We start from the raw sequence: 19,424 nt of genomic DNA, 5'->3' as shown, positions 1-19,424 counted from the left end.
ATATTCACTGAAAAAAACATAGGTTTCACACCAGTTATAGTTAGGAATTAGCATTTAAAAAACCTATTAAATTCACTAAAAAAAACAGGTTTCACATCAGTTATAGTTAGCTGGAAATTTTACTGTCATAAAACCATTGAAATTCCACGTTATAGTTAGTTGGACTCACTATAACTTGCGCGTGTAATGCACTGCTGATGACGTCACATATTACATCACTCATGACATGGTCAGTGACATCACTCATGACATCACTGATGACACCATCCAGTGAATGTGTGTCTTTCTGAAAAATAATTTTTTTTTATATATGTATTTGTAAAGGACGATGGAAGAATAAATGGTTAAATAAGTGTGTAAATGGATGTTTTTTTTTTCAAAAGAATTGATTAGTTAACTGCCTTATTAAGTGTATTTTATTGTATATATATATTAGCAAGTAACTTTTAAATATTGTAATATATGTATCAGGGTTTCACTTTGTGTATAAGTGGCTGCATGGGTTGGTGACTGACTCACTGTATGTGTTTAGAAGACAGCATATGTGCAGGACTGTATGGGTGGATGAGTGTGTATATGTGTGTGTTAGTGAGTGAATGACTATCTCACTATTGTCTTTATCAGTAACAAGATATGTTTTTATCTAGTATATGTGAGTATTGATATATATAAGTGAGTATATGAGAGAGTGAGAGATTGTAAGAGTTCCTGTTTAAATAAGTATGTGTTTCTATAAGTGATTGTTTAAGAGAGTAAGTATGTGTAAGTTTCCTTAGAAGTTAGGTTGTAGTGTGTGTATACTTGTATATGCAAATAAATGGATGTTTATTAGTTTATTTGCATATGTGAGTATATGTGTGAGTAACTTTTTGATGACTGTCGGTGTGTAACAGGATGAATAGGTGTATCACTACATATGATGAGTGAGTATATGTATGAGTGACTATATGGAACTGTTGATGAATGTGTAAATGTATATATAAATGGTGGAATTATTGAATTGGTTGTTGTAACTGGTATGGGTATCTCCATTTTTTAAAATGTTTTAATTTATATTTTTCAATATGTTTTTCATGGGTTACATTACAGTGAAAGGAGGTCTGTCACTCTGTCACAAGGATGATGTCATCAGTGATGTCATGAGTGATGCCACTGACCATGTCATGAGTGATGTAATATGTGACGTCATCAGCAGTGCATTACACGCGCAAGTTATAGTGAGTCCAACTAACTATAACGTGGAATTTCAATGGTTTTATGACAGTAAAATTTCCAGCTAACTATAACTGATGTGAAACCTATGGTTTTTTTTGTGAATTTAATAGGTTTTTTAAATGCTAATTCCTAACTATAACTGGTGTGAAACCTATGGTTTTTTCAGTGAATTTCATAGGTTTTTTAAATGCTAATTCCTAACTATAACTGGTATTTAACCTATGGTTTTTTCAGTGAATTTGATAGGGTTTTTTTTTTACTAATGCCTAACTTTAAATCTCACTTTATAAGTAAGACTGTTAGCGCTCTAGTTGTTTAGAACACTCTGATACATTCTGTCATTGGGCTACAGTTTGGCTACATCTGGCTGATATTTGGAATATATATTTTTTTTGTCTCTGGTGGCCATCTTTGGGCTACATTGGGCTGCATTGGGCTACATTTGGGCTACATTTTGGCTCTAACATATATTAAGCCCAATGTAGCACAATACATATTTTTCTAAAGTTAATTTTTGTAAAAACCACTTCAGAATAGGGCTAACTGTCCCTACAATTATCCCATTTTTTTTTTTTTAATTTTTTTTTTGGAGCGCTCCCGGAGCGCGCCCCGGGGAGCGCCCCGGAGAGCGTAGTTCTAAAAAGCGCCCCGGGGCGCGCTCCGGGGAGCGCCCCGTGAGCGCCAATATCGCAAACGAAAACATGATCGTGACGTATCGCGTAGCCGCGTCCGCGTGATACGCACGGCGTAAGCGCACCCGGAAATACTCGAGCAAATACGATCGCGCAACGTAAACATCCGACGCGCTTACGCTACGCGACCATGGGCGCGCCGCGTAAGCGCGTCGGTCATGTGACCTGAAAATAACACTTTTTATTGGTTCATAACAGTTTTGGTTTCATAATGATGAAGCCCCTGGTCTTGTGACCTGAAAATAACACTTCTCATTGGTTCAGGACAGTTTTTTTTTCCAAATGATGAAAGACCCCACCTTTTTTCCTTATTCTGACTTTGTCCTTTGACTGAGGAAGACCTGTTTGTACATCTTTGAACCTTTTTCATCTTAATAATGGCTTCAGTAGCAGCAGCAGCTGGTGCATCTGCCCCACCACCACCACCAACAGGACCAGCTCCAGTTTATATTGGTGGTCAAGAAGAGGAGGAGGAGGAAGAGGAAGAGGAGGAGGGGAGTAGAAGATGGCTTCCTGAAGAAAATACCCCATACAAACCCAAGCCACACATTGTATGGGAGTTTTTTTCAATCCCAGAGGGGAAGAAAAAAGTCAATGCGGCCAAGGTAACTTGCCTAATCTGCAATGAAGAACTTTCAAGGGGCAACCCAAACAAAAAATATTCATTTGGTAACTATACCATGATTCGTCATATGACCAGAAAGCACCCTAACAACTATTCTCGTGCAGCGCTCAGGGAACTGGCCAGTAACCTTCCCCATTCTTCAAGGACCACCTCCCAAAGCAACAAACCCTCTTCATCAGGACCAGAAACATCAGAGATGATGCCTTGTATTCAGCCAAGATTTGCTGATTTTAAAATAACTTGTACTGCATGTGGCAAGCTTATCGCCTATGGTGAACAGAGCGTAAAGCTAATCGTCCTTGCAGGTGACAACCACAAGTGCCCCAAAAAGAACTATTTTTTGGGGTTTTTTGTTTTTTTGCTCCAGTTGAGCCAGTTTCAATTCCCTTTTTTTTGTTTCTCCCCCTAAAAAAATACAAAAAAAATATAAAACTGTTTTGAAAAGACAAAAAAAGTACAAAATGTTCAAAAAACACAAAAAAATATAAAACAACAAAAAGAAGAAAAAAAAAGTTCTTTTTAGAACTACCTCCAATTTCTAAAATATGGCTTTCTTTTTTAAAAACTCTGTCATTTTTTTTCCCTCATAGTGCGCTCCCCGGTACGCGCACCGGGGAGCGCACCGAGCGCTCCCCCCGCGCAAAACAAAAAGAAAATATATTTTATATGCCCCGCTGGTCCCTTTTATTGCCCCCACATCAAACCTAGGGGGTCTATCCCTGACGCCTTATGGTCATTTCCCCCTTTGTTTTAGCCACCTCTTACGTCTCGATTTTACCGAGACACAAGATGGCGGCCGCTCCTGACTGTTTCGAATGTTTACAGACACCCGAGAACCAATCAGCTTTCCGTGCGCACCTCACGTGACGCGCCCGGAGCGCTCCCCGGGGCGCGTACCGGGGCGCGGCTATAGATCTATATATTTTTTTTAACCTAAATTACTCAAAATCTACAGGAGCACATATCTCGAGACATAGCAAAGGCACATCGGGCTACCAGTCCCTACAATTTTGCCAAATTTGGTGAAAATCCATTCAGCCGTTCGGGCTAAAAGTGAAATCGACCCCCCTATGGAAATTAACATGGAGAAAACGCGTTTTGGCACCCCCTTTTATCTCGGCCCCCGCTTGACGAATCCCCCCCCAAACTTTCAGGGAAGGACCGGGGCGCCGCGAGGCCATTTTCAGGAAATTTTCAGGCAGATTCGTCAACCGGTGCCAAAGTTATTCCAAATAGAATTTTGAGAATTAACATTGAAAAAAATCCTAACTATAACTACCTACTGGCGACCGCCAGTAGGTAATATATATATATATATATATCACAACTTGTTGCAGCGGTGGGCCTTGACGGAGTCGTGAACCCCAAATCTCCACAACAATCCTTTAACAGCGTGTTTTATTTCCTTATTTCGGCCAAGTCACTCGACGCCTTTCAGAGGAAACCTCCTTGTTCACGAGTACAAGTGCAAAGTAAATTCAAAGTGTTTATACATTTTTTAGTGACACACCTCCTGTATCTGTGAAGACAGATACAATGGCATACATTAGTTACACGGAGCTAGAAAACAGACTACACTTGTTACTATAGTCATTTCATTAATGCTCGTAAACTGGCTGTGTTCATTGTAGTGTTGGTGTGTGTGTGGCCGTATGTAGTCCTTGATATCTCCCAGTCGCGTGCGCAGGGGCAGATCGCGCAGCATCAAACGACTGAGGCGCACACACCGTGACAGTCGGAAGTGACGTGCACGAGCGCACGTCCCCCCTTTATTCAGCCCCGCAGCCCACGCCTGCCTGGCCTGCGGATGTAGGGGTGCGTGTGCGTGCATAAGCTAGAGCGTAACGGTACTACATCCATAACTACAAATCATGTTAATATCATGCCCATGATCTAAATAATATTTGGTTGTATGTGCAGACCTGAAATTAAAACCAAAAATTAATTGATGCAGCCTCATGCACATTTCTAATCATGAACCAGTGCTGGCGAGTGTTCAGCGACATTCTGTACAATAACATTTCAACTACCCGTGACGGCATGATGTTATAAAGCAGCACGTTGATTCTTTTTTCTCACAAATTTCGCTGAACACTGGCATGTTATATGAGGCTGATACGACGCTGTATCACGCTCTGATCAAATTCCAGGCCTGCACATGTTACTGAATGTTTTCGTGATCAAAGACACGATTTGTTAATACAAATCCGGACAGCAGACAAGCATTTATAATTTTGTTACAAAGCCCACTGGGGCTGCACCTTCCTTTATTAAGCTAGAGCACCCATGAGGGTACGAGGCAAAAAGAAGTATGTTGAAACTTTATTGTACAGAATGCCGCTGAACACTCGCCAGCACTGGTTCACCACAGGGGTGTAGAGGAAGAGGTATTGATCGCATTATACATCTTTGTATACAAGAGTAATATTGTACATAGTACACACTAACAATTTCTACTTAACATAGAAGACTGTTTGTACCAGGTACTAACCTATGTACCTTTTTTTTCCATTTAATTTCTACGTTTTTTCTTAAACGAAAACATATATTTTTATTACACCTAACTATGAAGTTACTTTACCCTTTGTTTTTTTCACTGAATTTCTAGATTTTTTTTAAAGAAAAATAATTATTTTTGTGACTTTATGTACAGTAGAATGAGTTTATGATATATGTTTTGTTCAGACACTATTTTAGTCAAATATTTTTTTTTTTATTGTAACGAAACAGGATATGGTTTACAGTTTGCAAAGTCTTTGTAAAATGTGTATGTATTTAACCAATAAATATTCATTAGAAATTGTTTATTTGTTCAGTTTTTGTAACTCTGATATTGAGACATGCCACCAGCAATCTTTTTTTGAGGTGTCATTACGCTTGTGTGAGGTTTGCAGGATCGTACGAAGCCGCCATAGCAAGCTCCACCTGCATAAGCTTGTAAATGACTCCCCGCCGGACTCTCGCAAGAGTGGGAACACAAAAATGCCTGTGTCCGCCCTTATATTTCTCCGAGTCTCACAAGAGTATCACAAACTCAAACACTTAGCATATGTCTCATTGTTAACAGCCCTGTATTCTTGGATGTGGGTATTAGAGTGTGCAAATACATAAGCCTCTCCGCTGAGACCTCTCTCTTCTGACAGATTTTCTCTACCCCTCCCTACTGTTTTACGATCCTGCAAGAGTCTTGCAAGATCAAAAATGTTTGGGGGAATAGATTTTAAATTTTCTTTCATTACAGTACTAATATGTTATAGCTCCCACTACTAGCATGTGGGGAGAAAGAGGTCTCTCCACTCAGAGCTTTCCAGATTATAACAGAAGTGTAGAGTAGTGTGTAAGGAGAGACTGGCCTCTCCGCTGACACCTCTCCTCATGGTGACCAGTATACATAGCAGTGTGTAAAAGGGACTGGCCTGTTTCCTGACACTTCGCTCTCAGATGTTGGGTGACCATAATAGGGTGTGTAAAAGGACTGGCCCCTCCGCTGACACCCCTCTCTTGGATGATGGGTGAGTGTAGTAGGCGGTGGGAGGGACAGGCCTCTCTGGTGGGTCCTCTCTCTGTAACGATAGGTGTGCATAGTAGCGTGTGGAGAGAAACTGGCCTTTATTATCAGACTTCTCTCTCAGATGACGGGTGTGCGTAGTAGGGTGTGGGGAGGGACTGGCCTTTCCTTTCAGACCTATTTCTTAGATGACGGATGTGCATAGTAGGATATTTGGAGGGACTGGCCAATTTGCTGAGACCTCTCTCTGTAAAATAGGTGTCTGTAGTAGAGTGTGGGGGGACTGGCCTCTCCTTTCAGACCTCTCTCAGATGACTGGTGTGCATAGTAGGGCGGGGGACTCTGCCCTCTCCTTTCAGACCTCTCTCTCAGATGACGATTGGGAGTAGTAGGGTGTTTGGTTGAGCCTTAACTCTGCTCACAACTCTTCTCAAACCAATGAGCATAAATAGTAGAGTTTGATAAGCACTATCTCCAGTAAGACTCCTTCTTACAGTAACAAGCATGCATAGCTAAGTGCATTTAATCGTCATCTACTCCTTCCTACTTTTAACGATCTTGTTGAGTCTCGCAAGAGTGTAAATTTTTTTTTTTTAAATGTACCTTCTAATCATCACAGTACCTATCTCCTACACACTTCCTCTTAAAACAAGGACCACAATATGCATTCCTACTAATGGAATGCATTGAGAACTCATCTACGCCTGTTTACTATTCACAATCCCGCAAGATATTAAAAAAGTATTAAAAACAATATACATTTATTTTCTTTACAGTAGTTATCTTTTAGACTTCTCGTCTCAAAAACTAGGACAGCATGCCTTTCTACTGCCCCCTTAAATATCGTTTTTTTAACTTCATTTCCACAACACAGCCAATTTTTCCACTGTAAACAGTAATCGCGGCCATTTCATTCATAACAGCTAGCCAATCAGAGCGCTCACTCTTGCGGGACTCACAGGAGCCTCTTGCTCCCATGAGAACGTGAGGGCTCATGAGAAAAACTGCCTTCTTGTCCAACCAGAGGCCCCCATTTTTATTTTGCACCCTCACGAGCCTACAATTCATTGTGAACCTTAATTTCTCAAAAACCATACACAGATTTAAACCAAATCACAAAAAACACAGTCTGTGTACCAAGATCTAGCTTCCTGCCAAACTTGTTGTAATTCCATTCTGCAGTTTTTGCTGTAGCCATATCTAAAGAAGTCTATGGAAAATGCATGGAGATTTTATGTTTTTGGATCCTCCTTGTTTCTTGGCCCCGGCTTGACGGATAACCAGGAAAAAATTAATGAAGGAGCTGATGTGGATAAACTTCTTTTTGGAAAGTTTAGAGGAGATTTGTCAAACTGGGTCAAAGTTATTAGCAAAGCAAAAAAAGCTCAGTCTATGGAAAAGCAGACCGAGATATAACCACCTACTGGCAACCGCCAGTAGGATATGGATATATATATTTATTCTGAATGGGACTCATCATCTGTGTCCTGAATGGAAGCCATTTACATATAGTTGTTGTACCAATGGATTACCCAGCTGTCCTGAACCTACTCTCTACACCCTTAGTTTTTATTATGCACATATATTACATTACACAATAGATCTAGTTTAGCTTCATAAGAGGCGCACACAATCCTATGTGCTGACTGCCTTGTACCAAGGCCATGGTCTTTTGAGGCAGAATGGTAGGGACTGACATGCAAATGACATTTGACCTCTTTAGGGAATTGAAATAGTGCTTCTGCTTTATTAAGTGCAATGTAATAATTATATATAAAGCTTGGCCCTTTCCATCACAACCTGCATAATAGGACTTTGTTAATTATCTGGCTGCTAACATTAGTAATTGTGCCTATAAACTGGTGTTAACCCTCACATTTGTAATTTAATTTTCTCTGTCTGTTGCCTCTTTTTAATGGTGGCGGCACATTGTTGTTTGTAGACCCTGCCAGTTTATACCTTGTGGATGCTGTTTTTTTTGGAAGAATTGTGAAATTATAATTTTTACACTTTATAAACATACAGAAGAAGAAAAAGACAAATTCAGGAATACTTTTATGTAACAATGTCTTTATTAATTTTCTAGTCAATGGGTTGTGCACCGCTCCTGGATAATTATGTGCTTTTTAGACTGTGCTCTGGGGTATCACCTCCCTCCTGAGGTGTATTAGATAGCTCCACTGGTCGCACGCCTGTTACATCACAGGTGTGTCACCCTAGGCACAAGCATCAAGTGCTGGATACCAGCTCTGATAAACGATATAGTTCATACAGTGGTTTAATTCATCAAAGTTCTTTAATTCTTATTTCCACCAGTTAATTCACATTAAATTCAGATTAGATCATGTTAGGCGTAAACATAAATCATTCCAATGCATTTCGGTGCAGTTGGCACCTTCATCAGGGAACGCCTGAAAATTAAACAAATAACATACTTTGTAATCAAAAGCTTCATCTCTGTCTCACTAAATCATATTAATCAAGCGTGTGCAACTCAAATGTTATACATTCCACTTCGGTATCTCTCTATAAACTCCTTTGGTTAAAGGGCACTGCTTCCTATGTAACACTCGCTAAGGATTTAACCTCCCCGTTCTGACCGTTGGTCCGTGAATAATTACGCGCTTGCTGCTGCCCGCTTGGGCGTTCTCTAGCTACAGTGTGCGTTCTACATGCCGTTAGTGAGTATCTGTGCCCAGTGCTCGCCTCTCACCTTAATCTCAACTGATTAAATCTCAGTTACGCAAAGCCCCTCCGCTCCGTTTGGCTTCGACGAAGTTAGTTCGAACGCGATTCTCGCGCATGCGCACCTTAAAAGGAGTTCCGGAGTTTTTTTGAGAGCTACTTGAATCTAACTTTATCGACACCGAGGCATACTCTTCGGATTATAAACATTCGCTTATAGCACATCAATCTCACGGGTCCTACGCTATACACATTATCAAATGTCATACTTTTGCATACATAATATCAATACGAGAAAAATGCTGTTCCTTAGATGTTACTGAACAAATACTGTCAAATTCACAATACACGATAATGATTCAACCTTACAGGTAGCATGTAAATTCAATTTTTTCATTAAGCCCGTTCGGCTTCAGGCTACATAAATGGTAAATCCAATAATTTTCCCTCTATAAGAGAATTTTTTTTGTTCAAGGGTCCTTCCTTTTTTGGAACGATTTCCAACACGCAAGCCCTCAATTGGCTTATGTTGTGTTTCTTGTCCATAAAATGTGCTGCCACTGTAGATTTCAATTGTCCAGTTCTTATATTACTTTTATGCTCGTTCAAACGGGTCTTAAGTTTCCGTTCGGTGTGGCCCACATAACCCAGTCCACATGGGCATTTCAGTAGATATATAATATTGGTAGTATCACATGTGGCATTGAGGTTTAAGGAAATTTTATGACCTTTCATCGGGTGAGTGATACTGGCACCCTTGAAATAGTGCTTCTGCTTTACTAAGTGCAATGTAATAATTATATATAAGGCTTGGCCCTTTCCATCACAACCTGCATAATAGGACTTTGTTAATTATCTGGCTGCTAACGTTAGTAATTGTGCCTATAAACTGGTGTTAACCCTCACATTTGTAATTTAATTTTCTCTGTCTGTTGCCTCTTTTTAATGGTGGCGGCACATTGTTGTTTGTAGACCCTGCCAGTTTATACCTTGTGGATGCTGTTTTTTGGAAGAATTGTGAAATTATAATTTTTACACTTTATAAACATACAGAAGAAGAAAAAAGACAAACTCAGGAATACTTTTATGTAACAATGTCTTTATTCATTTTCTCTCACTCGTCGAGTGCAATTTTTCGGTTCATACAGAGATTTTTGCTTACTTTTATTTTAACTGGACAATGAGAGATGCACACATAAACTGTTGAAACTTCTAATACTGCCCGCGTGCCAATGCTTTCAATATGCATTTTCTTATTTTCACTTTATTAATCATGCCACTACAAAAAACAGGGAAAAGTCACCAGCAGTCAGGCACACCCAATGCTTGACAGTCAACCAATACCCCTGCACTCTGCGCTGACCACAGGCTTACTTCAGAGACTTAAAAAGCCTATTTGCAATTTACACCAAATCAAGTCAGTCACTGCATTTTACTTACGTTCAGTGGCACTTTACATCCAACCCCAATTACTAAAGGACAGTTTGTTATCCAATATGTGAAGGAGAAACTTCAGTGATAAGTTCTAGTCTAGTTTAGCACTGCGAGTCCCCTCTGCTTAAAATTCTCATCTGTGGCCATGTTGGTGCAGTACTTTTTTGAGTAGGTATTTCAGGTTAATGGTTCCATCCATTTAACTGAAACACTTCCTGAATAATTCACTGCACCAACATGACCACTGCCCTGAACAGTGCTTACCTAGACTAGCGTTTTGCTGATGCATATGAGCTTATTAATCAGGACTTGCAAATACGTTCAAGACCTGTGTAAACCGCATAGAACAAATGGCAGAACATATTTTAACATTGTACCTTTCTTAGGAAATAGGAAGTAAACATTTTCCACATTGATGTATATGATGATGAAAACATGAAAAATTGCTAATGATACCAGAAAAACCACTAAAATGTGGACAGTCTCTTTGCATTAATTCTTCCCGTGCATTGACTTTTGATCTTGACGTATCGAGAGGCATTTTGTTTCCTTCCATGCTTAGAGTGTTTTTTTTTAACTTCATTATTTCCACCTAATTTCATCCTTGCTACTTTACTTACATCCACTCACACTCAATCATTGGTCAGCCCTGGAAGAGTTTTGGGTTCCATAATGCCTGGTGGTAAGATGGCATATGAGACTGTACAGAACAAATGGGTGTGATTCACAATAATCTTGCTATGGCTTACTCTTGTTGTCACCAACGCTTAGTCCTAAATACCAGGAGCAAGCATGAAGTAAATCAGGAGCACCCCTGACTTTTCCTGGAATTCAATAGTAAGCAAAGAACACTACAAGAGTATGACACTCCTACTCTTGGCAAAATCTTTGTGAATCATCCCCATTCTTGTTACTTCCTTCTATCTACGAGGGGACAAATTGTCCAGCACCGGGTGAAATCCACGATCTCTCTATACTTGGAGGCCTTGTTATTCCACACAGAATTTTACCTTTTGCACTGTTATTTTGTTGCACAGGTCATAAAAAGTCACCATCAAGGTTTTAGTGTTTGAGTTTACAATTACCATGTCAACACTTTACATTTGAATTACTATACTTTCACAGTCTTTCTTTGAGGTAGTTTTAGCCACTGAAAATGTATAATTGAGTGTATGTTGTGTAATTGTACCGTTTACTATTATATTTTTCCTTTCATAATTATCTTCAATTATAGGTATTTAGAGAATTGTTATCACTGTAATTATTGTCAACTTTATCATTGTTTTTTTCAATTTGTTTTTAGTTGAAACATCTCATTGGTTCCGTGTTCCTGGTTCACATTGAGCTACTGTTATCTTTCTTTCCTAAACTTATGTGAAGTGCCACTTTTATACTGTTGTGGATTAACATGTTGTGCCTACTGGTAAGCAAGCAGATGAGGCAGACAGGTGACCTACCTTAAAACTATCTAAAGTTCTGTCACACAAAAGTGTATATCCTATTTCTGCATCATCTCAGTTGTCCTTTGGCACAGTGAGTGGACTACAAAAATTGAAATAATATTTTGTCCCTCTCCAATCAATGGCCAGAGTCATATCATAGCCAAGAAGAGGGTGTAGAGATCTGCTGGCTAGGGATTGTAGATATACACTGTAGTGTGATTTCATAACTCAAGGAAGTCAGATTCCTAGCTTATTCAAATGCTAGCCTCATCTGGAAACCAGCCACAATGTTAACTTAAGCCAGAGGTTGAGGATGGTTAATATCATGTGACAATGTATTGAACCCTCTTACCGTTTGTTGTCCTGAATCACTTCCTAACCCAACCTGTTGGCTTTTGGACAGTATGCCTAAAGCATTGTTTTTTTACTTTGCGTCACCTGGCTACACTGTGTTTCTTATCTCCAGTGCAGGATTGGCAGGAAAACAATGGGTCAGATTTAGTGTTTGGTGGATGTGTATTCTATCACAAAGATGTGAATATCCCGTCACCCTTATTACAAGTGCCATAGCATGTATTCATTTGTAGTAAGGCAGAAGGAATATCTGTCATGCTTGTGAGAGAATAATCGCTCTGCCAAATTCTAAATCAAGACCTGTTTTGGAGCTGTGTGATCTAGGATTTGAACCACTGTATTTTTCTGATCATATGGTTTTGTGTGCCATGTTTTATATGGATAGATTCAAATTTACATTATTCATTGAATTCAGTACTGGCACTTGACTTAACCAGTGGTTGAAATTACCTCCTCTTTACCATATATACAAGTTCCATAGGCGAAATATAATGCACTTGTAACACGGTGGACACGACATCTGCAATTTTTCTGACTGAGAGTCCAATCTTCCAAACTTTAAGTAAGGCTTAAAGTCAAAAATAGCACCTCTGCCAACATTTTTCACTTGATCTCTTTTCCCTTCCCCTCGGTTTAGTCTTATTTTTTTCTTCTATAGATCTGTACTGCACAGAAAATTCGGTCACACAGTTTTCTTGAAAACTACATTTTCTGCAAATGATTGGTGCATAATTGGCTTGTGTTTTTTATATATCAAAGTACAAAGCCTGCACATAGTTTTCTTTTCATCCAGATGTAGAAGATGTACACAGACCTGTCTGCCAAGTGAAACATGCACCTCGCTGTTTCTCCGGCTATTGTAGCCCTATTGACAATTGGTCGGCTGTGTTTGTTGGCTAGTAGTATGGACATTGTAAGAAGTTGGCCAGTGATGATATTTTAATTTTTTAGATCTCTCCTTGAACCTAAATGTTTCTGTCTGCGGTAGCCACACTGATTCCTCTACATTACGTTATTGCTTCAGTTTATTTTGGTATCCTTCAGCAGGGTTACAATATCAGAAGTAGTTCTAAATGTGTGCGGTGGTTGCAGTCAAGACTTATTTTCATCATCAGGCTTTGGCACAGAGCAAAACAGAGACATGTAAAAAAGAGAGACAGCAGGAAGACAAAAAATAATGAAAGACAGTAAAAAAAAATGGAGAAAGCAGGGATGAAAAAGAACCTACAAGAGTGAGGTAAAAAGACAGAAATGGTAAGGTAGTGGAAGAAAGAGGCATGAGATGGAATCAGTACTAAGTAGCCTGGTGTTTGGCAGTCCTTGCATTCCGAGGCACCAGTGGTGGGCTGCTAAGAAAAACGTTGGGCCTGTGTGCTTTTTTAAATTTCTTTTGCTGATCAAACACTAGTGACAAGCAAACCACATTAGGTACATATTGTTTAGATAGCACCCTTCGAGATGAATGTTGGAAAAAGGTGAGAGGAAGACCATGTTTAGGATTATTACAAAAATTGTAAATGGATTCATGGATAGCATATTTTCTCTAGGTTTTATTTTCATCCCTTTAGAGTGCAAAACACTCATCAGAGTGCTGTTGCGTAATAGTCCCCCTAGAACAATAAGCCATTGTCGGAAAGAGTTACTGGAGCAGGCAGCTAAGAAAAGCATGTCTACGCTGCCGATTGTAGATTTGAATATTAAGATTTGGATGTACCGTGAGGTTCTGTGATATACTGCAATCCTGATGATTGAAACCATTTAACAAAATGGAGTTAGTCAAAAGAGAGCATTAAGTAAGAGAAGACACCAATCATGTAGGCCCGAAGAGGAAACCTGATAAAGAGGAATGCACATAGTCTGAGGAATATAGGCCGTTGGATTCAGCATTAGGCATCTGCAACCATACTTGATCACTTTCCATTAGTTCGACAACAGCACTCCCCGAAGCTTGATCAAGGTATCCTTTCTTGTATTCATCGTATGTGTACATTATAGGTGTGCCGTTTTTGTACAGCGCTATCCAGACATGTGTTCCTTTCACGTGAACATGGTAGGAAAAATAATAAAGTCCTGGTATCCGGCATGTAAATATTCCAGTTCTGGGGTCATAATGTTGTTGTTTGTTGTACAAGATTTTGTCAAATTTGATTGGGAAGCCGGTCAGTGGAAAAGCTTTGGAAAGAATAGCTGTGAAAGCTGATGTAGGCATTCGCCCAAAACTTTGAACCTGTCCTGATTTCATATAACCATCTGGCATTTGGTGTGGAAGTAAGACTTGTCCTGGTTGACCAGGAGGACCTGGCGGCCCTGGAATACCTGGTTCCCCATCCAAACCTCTTGGACCAGGAAATCCAGGAGGTCCCATTGGTCCATTCAAGCCTTTGGTAGCAATACCAGCAGCTCCTGGCAATCCTGGAATTCCTGATTCTCCTTTGGGCCCCGGGAGGCCCGGAATTCCTGGGGGTCCCACTGGGCCTTTCATGCCTGGTATTCCAGTGTTTCCCCTGGGGCCAGGCTCACCATTATAACCTGGAATTCCTTTTGGCCCTGTTGCTCCTACTGGCCCCGGTATTCCTGGAGGTCCTACATACCCTTTGTCACCTTTTGGGCCTACCGCACCTGGGTGCCCTTTGGGGCCAGCCATACCCATCTCTCCAGGGTAGCCTGGGTTTCCCGGGAGGCCAGATAGACCTCTTTCGCCCTTTATTCCAGGGTACCCGACATGTCCTTTTGGCCCAACATCACCTTTATCTCCTGGTAGTCCTGGTTCTCCTGGTATACCTCTGGGTCCTGGGTTGCCCCCATTTCCAGGTAATCCTGAAACACCAGGTACCCCTTGAGGACCATATTGGCCTCGTTCCCCTTTAATTCCAGGAGCTCCAGGGAGGCCGGTAAGACCTTGATGGCCTTTGATCCCTGGCATACCAGGTTTCCCAATCCCCTGTAATCCCTGTGGGCCAGGAGCACCTGGAAGCCCAGTTAATCCTTTATGTCCTGGGATTCCTGGTGATCCCGGTAGGCCATTTGCTCCATGTTTTCCTATTCCTGCAGGTCCCTGATTTCCAGGAGCCCCCTGTGGTCCCGGTAACCCAGGTTTTCCTGGTTCACCAGGTAAGCCTCTGTCACCTGCTTTACCAGGTTGCCCTGGAAATCCAGTGTCACCAGGCTTGCCTATTCCAATAGGGCCCGGGGGCCCTGGTAGTCCTTGTACACCTGGAAGCCCTCTTTCTCCTTGCCGACCAGGAGCACCATATCCATTTTCTCCTTTACCTCCGTTTTGGCCGGGAATGCCTGGTTCACCCTTCACTCCAGGGGTGCCCCTTAGCCCTGGGGGTCCTGTTAGTCCCTGAAGTCCTGGCTTGCCAGACACAGAAAGACCAGTAGGACCTGGAATCCCAGGAGGCCCAGGTGGACCTCTCTGTCCTGGTGGCCCATGAGGTCCAATGTCTCCTTTTTCACCACTGTATCCGCGCTCTCCTTGCTTTCCTGGGATACCTGGAGTTCCTGGCTTTCCAACAGCTGAAAATCCTTGTGGTCCAGGTAAACCTTGAGGTCCTTGTGGGCCTGGACTTCCATAGCCAGGCTTTCCAGGTGGACCTGGCTGACCCCTTGGGCCTGATGGACCTGGTGGGCCAGGGGGGCCCTGTTCTCCCATACCTTGTAAACCTGAAAGGAAATTAAATAGATTTAGTTTCCATACTATGTATTTTACACGTTCTTTAAACTTTGCAGTTCAGTTTCAGATTGAACGATATGATTTTGCTATGATTCAAGTATTTCTATTTTCCTGTCTGTAAAAAAATGGTCATGCTGCATCTATAGTCCTATTACATATGGGAATAAAGTTATTTGAATAACACACTTTAAAGTGAATACGAGTATGTCAAAATCTTACGTCTGGCCTGCATGAAACTAAAGACCAAAGGGGGTTATTGAGAGAGTGGTAGATGTGAGTCATCTACTAAAAATTGGTGGATGCGCCATCCGCCCTACATAGGCTGTATTCTGATCTATACGCTCTATATAGGCTTGGTTGTTGTCCGACATCTCCCAAACTCTTAATTTACCCATTCAGTGATGATCAAGTGGACCATGCCAATTTTAATGACTGTGGACACTGAAATTAAAGATGGAATGCAATGTTTTTATCCATCTCTATTTTTTACCGGTTCCGCGAAGTGCCACAAAAAAAACTCCATGGAGTTACGCAAGTGGCGGAGTACGTGCACACACCCATCATGACACATGTTCATGCATGCATCTTGCAACACACATGATGGCCCACTTGGAGTGTATTTCCTTTAAGAGAAAACCCATTCTAAGATTGCCAGGCATGCTTGCCCATGTGTCTTGACATTTGTGTTTGCATGCTGGTGAAAACAGGCATTATCCAAGCCAATAGCTCGTCTATTTAAAGCTGAGCCGTATTGGCTTGTTTTTTCTTTGTCACTATCTGAACTGCTCCACCAAAACACTTATCTTCTCCCAGGGTCTTCTTTGTGCCCACTGTCTTTCCATGTCCAGCCCTCTTCTATTGCAGAATCCTTCACCTCCTCTACACGCTTGTAGCAGAGATGACCATGGCTGAAGGTGTGCTGAGCACTGCTGGTGGTGGGCAAAGTTGGATTCAGTTCTGCAGAATGTGGCAAAAATGTTGTATATTGTGGATGCAAGTGTGCAGAGTTTGGCTGCGCAAGGCACTGAAAGTGTGCAGACTGACCGAGAATTTGCAGAGAGTGTAGGACGATGTGCAGTGGTGGGATAAAGGTGTGCTCTGTGAGAGTCTGTGAGAGTCAGCAGAGTGCTGATGTGTGTTTAAGTATAGGTGGAGCATTGTTGAGTGCACCAAGGCAGTTAACAATCATTGGCACAGCCAATAGGATTCGCCTACGCAAGAGCTATTGGCTTTGCCAATGAGACAGATTACAATGGCTGTCTGATGACCATCTTTTCGGGCAGATGTCTGTTAGATAACGTGTCAGTGGCCCCTCCTGATCGATTATGATAGGACCGCCATGCAGGTGGTCCTAAAATACGCTTTGCAGAAGCCGCTGTTAAAAAACGCACCAAGTGCACATCCATGCATTGTGTGCCAAGCACCATGTGGTTCCTGGCACACAGTGCATGGGGGTTCCACAGGTACCCCCTGGGCCACTGTATAGCGACCCACGGGGGCCCCCAAAGTCCTTTTCAGAATGCCTGGTTATGGCAGTCAGACCACCATGAACAGGCTGTCAGATAAGGACATCCTAATCCCTACGCGGTGCCCTCATTGTAGGTATGGGAGTCTGACCGTAGCACCAACTGGATCCTTGATCCTGTTGGAGGCGGCGGTCCTCCTCCACCCTCACCCGACAGCCAAGCTCTGACAACCTGCATCCTAATGCGACGGTTGAGCCAATAGGCTGGATGTCGGTGGGACTGACACCGACGGCCTGACAGTGGCGGTCCCAATGCCATCATAATCAGGCCCAATGTGTTTTAGCCACATTGTACACCACCGTGGCTGCTGTTCAGAAGGTTTAAAAGTTAGTGGCATAAAGGAGAGTTGCATGGAGTGTCAGAGTGGAATGGCGAAGAGTAGAGTGTTGTAGAGTGGGGTGGCAGAGAGTGTTGTCTATTGGAGTGGCATAGTGTGGAGCTGCGTAGAGTGGCATATACTGGAGTGGCAATGGGTTGAGTGGGCTGTGTAGAGTGCTTTGGTGTAGAGTGTTGCAGAGTGCAGTGGCATACAATGCAGCGTCGTAGAATGCAGTGGCATAGATTAGTGGTGCATAGTAGAGTGGAGTGGTGCAGAGTGGAGTGGCAGAGAGTGGAGGGGCACAGAGTAGAGTGGCGCAGTAGCGTAGAGTGTTGCAGAGTGGAGTGAAGGATGAGTGAGGCAGAGGGCAGTGGAGCAGGGTCGAGTGGCATAGAGTGCAGTGGCGTAGAGTGCAGAGTAGAGTCGAGTGGCATTAAGTGGTGTGGAATAGCTTAGAGTGGTGCAGAGTAGAGTGCAGTGGTATTGGGTGCAGTGGCATGGAGTAGCGTAGAGTGGAGTAGACTTCAGGGGCAGAAAGTGCAGAGTTGTGTGTCAGAGTGCAGTGTAGTAGAGTAGCATAGAGATCAGTGGCATAGAGTGGCATAGAGTACAGTGATGCAGAGTAGAAACAGTGATGCAGAGTAGAGTGCAGTTGTGTAGAGTGTATTGGCATAGAGGGCTTTGGTCAAGAGTAGAGTTTCATACAGTGTAGTGGAGTAGAGTGGCATAGAGTGCAGTGGTAGAGTATATTGTTTCTGAGTAGAGTGAAGTGGCATATATTGGAGTGATGCAGAGTAGAGTGCAGTTGCATAGAGTGTAATGGCGTTGAGAAAAGGTCTGCAGAGTGCAGTGGCATAGAGTGCAGTGGTGCACAGTAGTATAAGAGTTGCATACAGTGGATTGGGGTAAAGTTCAAGGACGTACAGTTGAGTGTTACAACGTAAAGTGCATTCTCGTGGACTGTACTGGCATAGAGTGCAGTGTTGCAGAGTGGTGTAGGGTACAGTGGCGTCGTGTGGAGTTGAAACAGAGTAGATTGGTGTGGCCTAGACTGGAGTAGTGTAGAGTGCAGTGGCAAAGAGTAGAGTAGAACAGGGTAGAGCAGAGAAGCATAGCATGAAGTTACATAGAGTGCAGTGGAGTAGTGCAGAGTGCAGAGTGCAGAGTGCAGTGGCGTGGAGAGGTGCAAAATGGATTGGTGTGAGTAGAGTGCAGTGGTGTGGAGTGGTGCAGAGTACAGTGGAGTGCTGTAGAGTGGAGTATGCATGGTATGGTAGCACACTGCCATTACATACAACACAAATGTTAATTGAAATGACCATCACATTTGCACAGACATAAAGTTTTAGCAATAAAACTATACAGTACACAAACGGAAATGTGTGGAAATTGCATCCCCTAGTGTAATAATTTGTTTTGATCATATTAAAGTATTAGTTTCCAACTCACTTGAGAAATAACACAAATTGTTCTTCTTTTGTGTTCCTAATTATATCAGTCTTTGAATGCACAGCAAATGTGACAAGACAAGAACAAGATTTAAAGGCCTATTTACAGAAAGGGAGCTCATAGAAGAGAACAGTAAATGCTCTTTAGGCAACGGGAGGCACTAACTGAACCTGTAGAGCCTAAAGCAAATAAAGCCAGCAAATAGAAAGCTAGAAATTATGAGTTACAAACCACAGAAGCCTATGGTAATCAACAAAGGGAATGATTTCCTAGGTCAACTTTAAGAAAGAGAGCTTAAAGAAAATAAAGCCAGCAAATCGAAAGCTAGTAATTCTGAGTTACAAACCACAAAGCCAATGGTAATCAACAGAGGGAATCTTTTCTTCTATGTCAACTTTAAGAAAGTCCTAGGATGTCTTTAGCAATGTCTGGTAGGCTGCGACCTAAAAAGTGTGCAGACTATGGCTGAGCGTGCTCAGACCTTGGTGTAGATGTGGAG

The 19,424-nt window shown here is 42.0% G+C and overlaps 2 protein-coding genes across 5 annotated transcripts in view; one reads left to right on the top strand and one right to left on the bottom strand.

The window, feature by feature from the left end:
• Positions 1-19,424, top strand: part of NT5DC1 (5'-nucleotidase domain containing 1) — a 1,423,540-nt gene that overhangs the window by 288,420 nt on the left and 1,115,696 nt on the right. The gene's annotated exons all lie outside the window — the stretch shown is intronic.
• COL10A1 (collagen type X alpha 1 chain) overlaps positions 9,818-19,424 on the bottom strand; it is a 184,283-nt gene continuing 174,676 nt past the window's right edge. For all 3 annotated transcript variants that reach the window (XM_086927338.1, XM_086927340.1, XM_086927339.1), the window contains one exon: positions 9,818-15,621. In XM_086927338.1, the coding sequence (XP_086783464.1) occupies positions 13,766-15,621 (1,856 nt within the window). In that variant the 3' untranslated portion in view covers positions 9,818-13,765. The remainder of the gene's footprint in view (positions 15,622-19,424) is intronic.

The sequence above is a fragment of the Lissotriton vulgaris genome, chromosome 6, assembly GCF_964263255.1.
Source record: "Lissotriton vulgaris chromosome 6, aLisVul1.2, whole genome shotgun sequence".
NCBI lineage: Eukaryota > Metazoa > Chordata > Amphibia > Caudata > Salamandridae > Lissotriton > Lissotriton vulgaris.
The sequence above is the reverse complement of the archived record's forward strand: the minus strand, read 5'-3'. Positions and strand labels throughout refer to the sequence as shown.